General features: G+C 40.4%; 1 protein-coding gene across 2 annotated transcripts in view; it reads left to right on the top strand.

Moving 5' to 3' along the window:
- Nucleotides 1–844, top strand: part of LOC131224805 (protein LOW PSII ACCUMULATION 1, chloroplastic) — a 28,413-nt gene extending 27,569 nt beyond the window's left edge. For both annotated transcript variants that reach the window (XR_009161185.1, XM_058220206.1), the window contains one exon: nucleotides 491–844. Coding sequence is in view for 1 of the 2 variants with exons in the window: in XM_058220206.1 (XP_058076189.1) it covers nucleotides 491–565 (75 nt within the window). In the remaining variant the exon portion in view is untranslated. The remainder of the gene's footprint in view (nucleotides 1–490) is intronic.
- The last annotated feature ends 11,726 nt before the right edge of the window (nucleotides 845–12,570 follow it).

Raw genomic sequence — 12,570 nt, 5'->3', positions numbered from 1 at the left:
AGAGTAGTGTAGAATAGTCTAGAAGAGTTCTAGAGTATTTCTGGCCATTGGATGATCACCACATGGCACCATCCTAGCCATCCATGTAAAGTAGTTAGAAGATTCTTAGTCTATTTAAGGAGGTGGTCTTCATTTGAAACACACCTCAGAAAGTTATAAGCTTTGGCGCTCTTAAATAACAAAACAATTCTTTACTTCTATTCATATCTTGTGTGCTCTCTTCTATACCAAGTGGCTTAGCTACATTTGCATGGTTGGTTGATTCATCCACGAAGGAGTTGTGAGTTGAGTACCACATGGTCTACTATGCTTGAAGAAGCCCTCAAGCTGTGAAACTCTGCTGTGGCAACCTCTCTCTCTCTCTCTCTCTCTCTCTCTCTCTTCTGTTTAACAAATTTTCAATGACAGAGAAAAAAAAAAGAGAAAAAAAGTTCCATTTCCATTTCATCGTTTTCTTGTTCTATCACCGATACCCATTTCTCTCATACAGGGCATGCCTGACTGGCAACAAATTGTAAAGGAACTGCCTCCAATGGAGGCACTGCTCAGCAAGCTGGAGAGGTAAGCTATTTACCTCAAAGAATGACGTTGATTGAAGAAAAGGCACTAAGAAATGCTTTCGAGATCGTTGTGTTATGTTCATATTCCTTTGAAAATGGTAAGGAGGGTAGCATTTCTTCATTAGAATGCTTTGTTTTTCTCCTGTTATATCAATTTTAAGAAAGAGAGTGTTGAAGTGTGAGAGGATTACATAAAGTTCTTGTGCATTTTCTCCTCATTTGGCCCAAAAGAGAGCGGACCTTTAATATTATTCTTTTAGAATGATAATTCTGGTGTTTGACAATCTTGTTTTGAATTGCGGTTAGTGGGAACTTACAACAACACAACACCAACACCAACAGAAAACCGCCGCCACCATCACCACCACCAACATCAATAGCAACAACAACACGATGTTTGCTTTGCCTAATTTATGAATTAGGAAGTTGCGGTATTTGGGAAGCCTCTAGTTGGCGACTTCATCAAGTCGGTAACTAGAAAACCATTCTTCGAAAACCAGGAATCTGCACTTGGCTCAGTCGACCAATGAGTCAACACTCCTAAGAGTGGACATGGTGGCTCGGCCTAGTTTTGTCGAGTTGACCAAGTCTAATATATTTTTAGCAAAATTTTAAGAGTGGGAGTATCATTTAAGTGGAATAGATTGTCTGACTCATGAGACAACCCAACTCATTGCTAGCCCTAAGCATAAGGCTTCTAATGATTGAAATGTTCAACCTAAGTAACATAACGTGTGCTATAACCAGTGTGGTACTAAAAGATATGCAATAAAACAAAATGGTGGTAAAATTATACATGAAAACAACATGATAGAGCAACATATGTTTTTCTAGATAAGAAATCTGACTGTTAGGATGTAAGTAAACTGTTGTCTACTGTGAACATGAATGAAGTTGGGAGATGATTCCACAGGAGGTGGTGTATAGTGTGCTATGAAGATTGAAACTTGGTACGAAATAATGGGGAAAACAAAATCCCATGAGAATATAATATGCCGCTATATGGATAATAGCAACAAAACAGGGTTGGCTATATATCATTTTTTAGCCCAAAATACATGGAAATCTTTGGCTGAAATTTTATTTTCTCATGTAGAAAAAATGACATATGCATAGGAATGCTCGTTAGTTTGTAAAATGTGCATCATTTGAGTCAAATAACTTCTGAAGTGAAGATATGGCAGGAAGAGTGGTACTTGGTGTCTGTTGAATAATGCATACAACAAATTGCTATTATCCACAGAAAAGTTGATACCTTACAACTCATAAAAAATCTATCAAAAGCTAATTCCGTAATCTTTGTGCTTCCATTTACCAACTCTGTTCGTTGGGGAGTATGGTATTCCATTGTCAGGTAGGCACAAGAAGGATCAATTTCAATTTACATTGAACAACCCCAGTTATGATGCAAACTGAAAAAATCCTTCTTGTGCTCTTGTTCATAGGCAACTAGGCTCGAACCAGATACCTTCTTTGTTGATTTATTGGTTGTGAAAGAAAGCTCCATATTACTAGGTTATTGCAGAATTTTAAAAATAAACACAGAAATGAACACTAAATACCTAGGTATTTGCAAGTTAATTTTTAGGTAATTTTGTAAATTGCAAATTTTGTATTGAATCTAAATTTTATGTTCGAATTCTTTTTACCTCCGATATAACTTTGAATGTTGTGAGAAAGAAGGGTTGTGGGCTTGGAGCAAAGAAGTTAATGATTTGGAAAAAAATAAGCATAAATTTTAACTCAAGATATTAATGGATAAATAATTGATATTAAAAAGGAAATATTAGAAAGACAACTAAGAAAAAAAAAAAAAAACTCATGGACCCACGATCTAGCTAATTGAAAAAATGTTGCTCTTACTTCTAGAAATTCTGCACATTGACTTAGGTGAGTTTTCGCGACTCAGTGGATCTGCCAAGTCAATGCAAAAGTCAAAAACCCAGCTGATATTGACCAAGTTGATGCAAAACTAAAAAACCTAGCTGATATTCATTTAGGATAGCATCCATTGACTTAGTTTTCTAGACAATTAAAAAAAAAAAGAGAAAAGAAAGAGAAAAAAGAAAAATATTGGTTGAATCCCTAGTCAACTTACCTAGTTCTATAACAATGAGTGAAACACTTGTTGTCATCATTATCATCATCTAAGCCTTATCCGAATTAATTGGGGTTAGCTACATGAATCATGTTCCAAAATTTCATATTTTTCAAATTCATGATGGAAGTTATGGCATAAATTTGAAGTTGGCCGCCAACCTGATGTAATTCTTCTTTATCCGGGCTTAGGACCAGCTATGAGATCACAAAACTCTCACAGGCGCCATGTAATGGACTATTACATGGGTTGATTACTATTTAGGTTGATTATCATCCAGTGCTATTTAATAGTTTGTTACACAGGTTGATTACAATAGACAAGTGCCCCATGTATTGGTCGATTTTTTTTCTTTGCAAAAAAAAATCTAAAAATATATTATCCAGAAAATTCCAAATAATTTAAATATGTATTCAATTTACGTTTTGAACATGTTTATGGTGGCGTAACAGTCCACTGTTTAGTGTGAGTACTGTATCGTGTTGTCTAATAAATTTATGAACTTGATAACCTGGGATTGGCTGCAAAACTCTTATATTTAATTTTCTATCCATCTAACATAAATGTTAAATATATTAGAATGAATGTAGTATCAAAATATCTCACGTTGAAAATTTTAAGAAAAAAATGAAATTGAATTCGGATGAATAATGTCATTGATTTATGAGGCCATTTGAATGCCCCAAATAGTGTCAAAATTCATGTAATTTATGGTATTTGTCGCACTAATGCATATCCCTAAGCATTTGCATCATATTATATATATATATATATATCGAATGAATAGTCTCGTCAACTTGGGGGGTCACTCAAGTGCCCCCAAATTCATGCAAGCTAATGACACCCATTCCGCCAATTCATATTCCTATATATATATATATATATATATATATATATATATATATATATCTCGAATGAATAGTCTCGTCAACTTGGAGGCCCACTCAAGTGCCCCCAAATTCATGCAAGCTATGACACCCATTCCACCAATGCATATTCCTATATATATATATATATATATATATATATATATATATATATATATATATATATATATATATATATATCGAATGAATAGTCTCGTCAACTTGGGGGGCCACTCAAGTGCCCCCAAATTCATGCAAGCTATGACACCCATTCCACCAATGCATATTCCTAACAATTTAACATCATTTCACCTGATAAATTTTAAGAAAAATTTAAAATTAAATTTGGATGAAATAGTGTTACTGATTTGAGGGACCACTCAATGCTCGGAACAACCTCAAATTCATGCAATTTATTAGCACTTGTTCCATTGATATAATTGGCCTCAAATTGATCGATATTTATTAGAAAGTAAAGAATGAAAAATATTCAATGATCCTATTTTAAAAAAACAAGCGTCTGGAAATCAATGGTTAAAATAATTCAATCAATTTGATTTTAGACTGACTTAGCAATAATGGATCTCATAATTTAATTGGTTACTTTTGAATTAGTTAATCTATGCCAAGCGTACAATTTTTTTAGGGGGTGGGTTAGGTGAGATAGGGGTAATATCTTTGTGGTTGAGGCCCTGATCATGGGGCCCACCTTGATGAATGTGGTAAATATCCATCCATCCATCCGTTTTACCAGCTCATTATAGGGCATGATTAAAAATAAAAAATCATTTTAGGCCATTATTTTTTTTTAAAAATGAAGCAGATACAATTCTCAGGTGGATCACTCTGCAGGAAAAAGTGGTCATTGAAACGTCCACCATTAAAAACTTCGTGAGGTCCAACGTAATGTTTACTTGCCATCCAACCTGTTGATAAGGTCACACAGATCTGGATGGACTCCGATTTGGTAGTACTAGTCAGTGCTGAAAAAGCTGTGAGTCCCACCATGATGTATGTGTTTTATCCACCCAATTTGCGAGCTTATATTAGGGCATGAGCCCAAAATGATCAGGTGAAGTTGGGTAAACCGGTGGAACCCTTCCTTGTAACACAAGAGGCTGGCTGGACCTGGCTCAATTGAGGGAAAGGGCTCCTTTCTTAGAGCATGACTGGTTGATTGAAGCTCGGCCCTGATTTTACTCGCACGTGCAACATTGTGACCAGAGAAGGTCCCTCCCTTAGAAGATAAACAAGGGGTGAATTAGATTGTGGTTGACTAATATAGAGAGTCGGGTTCCTGCCTTGGTAGTAGACTGGCTGAGTGTAGGGACCCCCTAACCTGACCAGGGCATGATTGAGGAAGGCTGGCTTGGGTGTCCTTGGAGCTGTACACGAACCGAGTTAGCTCGGTTAACTCACTCGAATTGACTCGAAAAAGCTTGATTCGAAATTGAGTTCGAGCCGAGTCGAGTTAATATTTAGAGCTTGAAATTTTTTTGAGCCGAGTTTGACCTTGTCCGAGCTCGAATCGACTCGGATCGAACTTCAACTTGAATCGAACTGGTTCGGTGACTCGATTGTTTTGATATTGATGTTGCTCACCAAGTGTTTGATGAAATGACTCAATGGAGTGTCGGTTGATGGTGAGGAAGGTAACTTGGTTGTTTGACATTGATATTGCTCACCAAGTGTTTGATGAAATGACTCAATGGAGTGTCGGTTGGTGGTGAGGAAGGTAACTTGGTTGTTTTGACATTGATATTGCTCACCAAGTGTCTGATGAGATGACTCAACAAAGTGTTGGCCGGTGGCGAGGAAGGTATGGATATGAAACAAATACCCTTGCATCTTGATTTTAATGCTGCGCACCGTGTGTTTGATGAAATACTTGTAAACTGGTGCTGCTCTTTGACATACTTATGAGAAACTGAAGGCACACTTCATGTGTTTGAGAAAATGCCGCATAGGCTTGAACTCGGCTCGAACCAGCCCGAGCTGCTGCCTGAACCGAGTCAAGCTGGCTAGTCAGGCTCGAGGACCAAGCCGAGCCAAGTTTGAGCTGAGGTGTGCTCGACTCGGTTCAACTCGTGTACAGCTCTAGGTGCCCTCGCTTGGTGAACATTGCAGGGAGTATGGCTAAAAACCAAAGGTGGGGGATTATATCTACTGCTACGAAACTTATGAAAGACTCTCTAGAAAGCCGGTGGCATTCATATAATGGAGCTGGTGCAAATGCAACATGACTAAAGTAATACAGTAGGACAATCCAGTGGACCGACTATCCATTTTAGTTTCAAGCGTCAAATTTTTAAGCTTTGGTGGGCCAACGTGTTCACTCGTATAAACAGAAGCGGATTAGCTGTTACCACCCTCACTGTGGGGTCCGCCTTGATGATGTGTTGCATATCCACCCGTCGTCTGTTTCTCCGGTCCAATTTAGGACGTGGCCCCATTAATTAAGCAGATCGAAAAACAGACGAACGGCCTGGATATACAAAATAAAAAATAAAAAATAAAAAATCAAGGTGGGCCCCACACGGTTGGGGAAACAGCCACGAAAGGTGAGAGGCGGATTTCCTGCTAAAGCCATTAGCAGGACGTTCTTGCGCAATGATGCTGGTGGGGGCACAGAGATGTTTGTGAGAAATTCACCCCTTCATCCGTTTTGAGTGCTCATTTTAGGAAATCTGACAAAACTCAAGTGGTTCACACGAGAGGGAAAGGAAAGAAATTCTTACCGTTGAAACCTTCGTGGGCTCTATTCTGATGTTAATATGCCATCCAAACGGTGAAAATAACAAAGAAAAATAAAATTGTCTTGAAACGAATTTTATAGCCCCAAGATGTTTCAACGATTCAAACTAAATCCCCACTATTTACTCTCGTGTGACCCACTTAAGTTTTGGATCCATTTCATTTTTCGTCTGATGTCCTAAGATAGATCTCAAAGCGGATGAACGGGTGGATTTCTAGCATACGTCTCTGTAACTAGGTGCGAAAGGCTTTCGCAGGAAATCGGTATCCACGCGGTGGGCTGGTAAGTGTGAATGCATGAAAAGTTGATATTTTCGTGCTGCGTTGGGTCACGAGATTCCTTGCGTCTGATATCTTTTGGAAAAAGTAGCCGCCCACTTGGCATGTGATACCTCTTCTATCACATCATACAGGAGTAAGCAGCCTCCTTGCCCTGCCTGGACCAGGGGCTCCAAGGGGCCACCGTGATGTATGTCTTTTTAAAAAAAATCCACGCTGTCCATTTATTTTTCCAAATCCATTTAGGGCCTGTTTGGCCGGCGGATTGGAAGGGTTAAATCCCAGGATTGGCCGGGCGTGCCAAATAGACCACGGGATATAGCAATCCCATGGATCTTAAGACAATCCACTGACAACACCATCATTACCTTTCAATCCCATTCACGTTCAAATTTGCCTAGGATGTGTTTGATTCGAAGGATTGAAAGGGATGAGAATATTTAATCCCGGGATTGGCCGGGCATGCTAAACAGACTCGATATAGCAATCCCGTTCGAGGGATTGAATGGTATTAGGGTGGATGGCATGGATTTCAAGGTAATGATGGTGTTGTCAGTGGATTGTCTTAAGATCCATGGGATTGCTATATCGAGTCTGTTTGGCACGCCCAGCCAATCCCGGGATTAAACCTTCCCATCCCTTCCAATCCCTCAAACCAAACACATCCCAGGCAAATTTGAATGGATTAGGGTGGATTAGATGGGATTTAAAAGTAATGAAGATTGCTATATCCCAGGGTCAGATCACCTAGTCTTTTTGGCACGCTCAGCCAATCTTAGGATTTAACTTCCAATCCCTTCTAATACCATCCAATCCCTTCCAATCCGCCCTGCCAAACGGGCCCTTAGGGAATGAGCCCAAAAAATACGGCAGATTCAAGGCTCATCTGTACCATACCACACGAAGCAGTGATGATTATGAAGCCCACCGTGAAACCTTCCCAGGGCCCACTGTAATCTACGCTTTTTTATCCATGCTGTCTATTCATTTTTCAGATCATTTTAGTGTTGGAGCTAAAAAAAATAAGGCAGATCCAACAATCAACTGGACCACGCCACAGGAATCATATGTGATATGACACCCACCGTTGAAACTTTCCTATGGCCCACCATGATGTTTATTTGCCATCCAACCTGTTCATAAGGTCACGTAGACCTGGATGAAGGGAAATCACAAATATCAGCTTGATCAAAACTTCTACGGATCCCAAAAAGTTTTTAATGGTGAGCATTCAATCCCCACTGTGTGGTCCACTTGAGCCACGGATCTGCTTCATTTTGAGCTTTTACCTTAAAACGATATGACAAAATGGATTGTCAGTGTGGATAAAACCCATACATTATAGTGGACCCCATGGAGCCCCTATCTCCACCGAGTCCATCCTGGCAGGCAAGGGCCGGGATGGGATGTATACGATTTCCTGATAAAAGGAGTGCTTAGCCCAATAACCGTTGGTCTGTTGAGTCATGCTGCGGGTGGACCATGATCCAAACTCTTTCGTATTGTTCGAAAGCAACCTACACTATATTCTTAGCAATCTGCACCATTGGCAGACCAATAGTCCTGCTCACCAGGCTTCATGACCCAATTGTCCAGACGCGGTTTGGCTAGTGACGCTGCCACTAGACAGGTGGTCAGTGGTTGGTGCTATGTGGGCCCACCATTATTTACGTGTTTTATCCATACCGTCCATTCATTTTTACACATCCTTGTAATAACTTATCCGAAAAGTGAGGCAGAAAAAAAAATCTCAGGTGGACCACATCATGGGAAAATAGTAGTGATTGAACATCTACCATTAAAAACCTCCTAGGGTCTACTGTATTGTTTATTTGACATCTAACCTGTAGATTACGTCATACATATTTGGATGAAGGCAAAAAAACAAAAAAACAAATATCAACTTATCTAAAACTTTTGTAGTCCCAACAAGTTTTTAATGGTGAGATTTCAATCAGCACATTTGAGATTTTGATTTTGAACTATCTCAGTTTTGAGTTCATACCATAAAATTATCTGGAAAAAATGGATGGAAGGCATGGATGAGACACATACATCATATTGGGGTCCACATAGCACCGACAACTGGAAACGGATTGGCTACTGCCCGTGCCACTAGCCCGGTGGCTGATAGTCGGTACTCTGTGGGACCCACCATGATGTATGTGTTTCGTCCATGCCGTTCATTCATTTTTAAAGATCATTTTAGGATGTAATCCAAAATTGAGATGGATATAAATCTCAGGTGGACCACACCACAGTAAAACAATAGTGATTGGATATCCACCATTAAAATCCTCCTAAGGCTAACTCTACTGTTTATTTGACATCCAATCTGTTGATTAGGTCGTACAGACCTAGATGAAAGCAAAAAAAATAAAAATACAAAGATCATCTTGATCCAAAAATTTTATGGGCCCAAAACGTTTTTAATGGTCGACGTTCATCAAACACTGTTTCCTATAATGTGGTACACTTGAGATTTGGATAAGCTTATTTCGTGTCTAACATCCTAAAATGATCTATAAAAATAGATGGACGGCATGGATGAAACACATACATCACGGTGTGTCCCACAGAGCACCGACCACAGGAGTAGCCAATCCGTTTCCCAATTGTCCAAGCTAAAAACCCTAGCATTCTTTGACTCACACCCCACTTGTAAGCCTTCCAGAACTCTCTCACACATAAAATTCCTCTCTTCTTCCAATTGCCAAACGAAGAAAGAAAGAGGGCAAAAAAATGGCTGAATCGTTGGCCTCGTTGGCGTTAGAGAAATTGGATAGAATTCTTGGAGATGAGGTAGCTTCGTTGGTCGGTGTCACCGACGAGATCGAAAGGCTTTCCAGAACAGTCACCTTCATCCAAGCTGTGGCCGAAATTCAGCGATCGAAAGATGAAGCGGTGAAGATCTGGTTGGAGAAGCTGAGAGGCTTGGCTTTCGATGCAGACGATATACTAGATGAGTGGATGATGGAAGCTCTCAAATCACATGCACCTAATGAAGCTGATGGGTCCTGTTTCAGTAAGAATAAGGTAAGAAGTTTCCTCTCGCCTGTTACTTGCTTCAATCATGTCGTGTTACGCCAGAAAATTGGGTATAGGATAAAGGAGGCACGGGAAAGATTAGCTTATATTGCTGAAGAGAGGAGTCAGTTGGGTCTTAGTGAAGTTAGGCGGGGCGAGATCAGAGAGGGAAAGACAGGCTTCTTACTCGACCGATCGTCAATTGTCGGCAGAGAAGAAGATAAAAATGAAGTCCTAAACTTGTTGCTGAGGGAGATTAGTGGAGAGCTAAATGAGGTGCCCTTCGTCATTTCTACCGTTGGTATGGGAGGCTTCGGAAAGACCAATCTTGCTCAGATCGCCTACAATGAGAAAGTCAAGGGGCCTGAGTCTAAGGGTGGAAAATTAGATTTGGATTATTTGCAACTTCGCCTCCATGAAACATTGCAAGTGAAGCGATTCTTGCTTGTGCTTGATGATATTTGGGGTGAAGATGGTGAGAAGTGGGACAAATTGAAACTTTCATTCCTAGCTGGTGTAGTAGAGAGTTGAATCACTATTACCACTCGTAGGGAAATGGTAAGGAAGTGTGGAGGGGTGCCTCTTGCAGCAAAGACAATAGGGAGTGCCATGTGCTTGAAGCCAATGGGAGGTAGTATTGGGAAGTGAGATATGGAGCTCAGGTGATGTCTTAAGAGGCATTTTACCAGCTTTGTTGCTAAGCTACCATGACTTGCCTCCAGCTCCGAAGCACTGCTTTGCATATTTCTTCATCTTCCTGAGAGATTGGTGGATAGAGAAGAATGTGATAGTGAAGTTATGGGTGGCACAAGGTTTCATCTGCTCCTACAGAGGTAGAGATATTGAGGAAATTGGTGGGCTGTATTTTGATGATTTACTAAGATGCTCGTTACTCCAAGATGTAGAACTCGATGATGACAAGAACGTACTCGGTTGCAAGATGCACGATGACAAGAAAGATTGGTGGATAGAGAAGAATGTGATAGTGAAGCTATGGGTGGCACAAGGTTTCATCCGCTCCGACAGAAGTAGAGATATTGAGGAAATTGGTGGGCTGTATTTTGATGATTTACTAAGATGCTTGTTACTCCAAGATGTAGAACTCGATGATGACAAGAACATACTCGGTTGCAAGATGCACGATGACAAGAAAGATTGGTGGATAGAGAAGAATGTGATAGTGAAGCTATGGGTGGCACAAGGTTTCATCCGCTCCGACAGAAGTAGAGATATTGAGGAAATTGGTGGGCTGTATTTTGATGATTTACTAAGATGCTTGTTACTCCAAGATGTATAACTCGATGATGACAAGAACATACTCGGTTGCAAGATGCACGATGACAAGAAAGATTGGTGGATAGAGAAGAATGTGATAGTAAAGCTATGGGTGGCACAAGGTTTCATCCGCTTCGACAGAAGTAGAGATATTGAGGAAATTGGTGGGCTGTATTTTGATGATTTACTAAGACGCTCGTTACTCCAAGATGTAGAACTCAATGATGACAAGAACATACTCGGTTGCAAGATGCATGATTTAGTTCATAATCTTGCACAATCTGTTGCAGGAAGTGACTGTTCATTGGTGGAGATTGGAAAGCAAGCCTCGTTGAACCTAAGCAATCTCCGTCATTCTTTTTTTGTTGTCGATGATGAAGCTGATGAAGTGGCTTCCATTTGGGCCATCTTGTATAAGGCCCACAAGCTGCGGATGTTGCTACTCGTTGCAAGAATCTTTAAGGTGCCACATGATTCATTTCATCATTCGAGACGCCTCGCAATACCATTAAGGAATTGCCTCAATCGGACAGTTGAAACACCTGATATATCTTGATTTATCTTACACAGACAGAGAAGTTGCTAGAGGGGATGGGTAATTGCTGAAGTTTACAGACCTTGAGACTCGATGACTGTTCTAACCTAACAAAACTGCCCGAGGGTATGAAGAAAATGGTTAGCCTGGGACATCTAGAATTTAAAGGCACAATGCTGATGTACTTACCACAAGGTATGGGGAGACTAACTGGCCTTCGGACGTTAACAAAGTTCATTGTGGGGGGTGGCGATGAAGGATGTAAATGCGGAGAACTGAAACACTTCAATCATCTTCAAGGAAGACTTCAAATTACTGGCTTGGAAAGTGTCAAGTGTAGAGACGAAGCTAGCGAGGCAGAACTGTATAAGAAGCAGCACATTCATGCTCTATCCTTGCAGTATGACTACAGACGTGGCGAACCATCGGATGATGAGGTGAAGACAATGGAGGATGTGCTCCGGAGCCTCGGGCCTAGGCTCAGCCCAGCATAACAACCGTCAAAGATCCTGGACGGTGTAGTGGTGAACTGGTGGGCCTTTCTTGAAGCATTAACAGTTATGATGAAGCGAGACCATAGGTGAAAAGTGTGATGGGCAACTAGTCTAGACAAAGTAGTATCTACCGTGGATGGAGGGTGCCCCAGAAATCTTTTGTACTAAAATGAGTGCGTTGTAAGTACGAGGCACTTAGGTCCCACCTGATGAGTGGACCTGCCTATTAATTCTTTGGACAGAGTTATTAGCTAAAATATTTTTGTGCTTATTGCATTAGTATACATCCAAACCTTTCTTTTATAGATTTGGGGTTATCTTCCAATGACATGAGCCATTAGATTATAATTAACGCAAGGGCATTTTCACACTAGGTCTTGCCTTAAATGAGCAATGCTAAAATATCTTAGATTATAATTAATGTAGGGGCATTTTCACATTGGGTCTTACCTTAAATGAGCAATGCTAAAATATCTTATATTATAATTAATGTAGGGGCATTTTCACATTGGGTCTTGCCTTAAATGAGCAATGCTAAAATATCTTAGATTATAATTAATGCAGGGGCATTTTCACGTCGGGCTCTAGTGGGGTGGCTTGTAGGATGTGGGGCACATTTGGGGTGAGCGGCCCGTGTGAGGCGGATGGCTCGTGTGAAATAGAACCCATGTGAAGTGGGACT

Source organism: Magnolia sinica, chromosome 14 (genome assembly GCF_029962835.1).
Source record: "Magnolia sinica isolate HGM2019 chromosome 14, MsV1, whole genome shotgun sequence".
NCBI classification, from domain to species: domain Eukaryota; kingdom Viridiplantae; phylum Streptophyta; class Magnoliopsida; order Magnoliales; family Magnoliaceae; genus Magnolia; species Magnolia sinica.
This window is presented reverse-complemented; position numbering and strand designations above follow the sequence as displayed.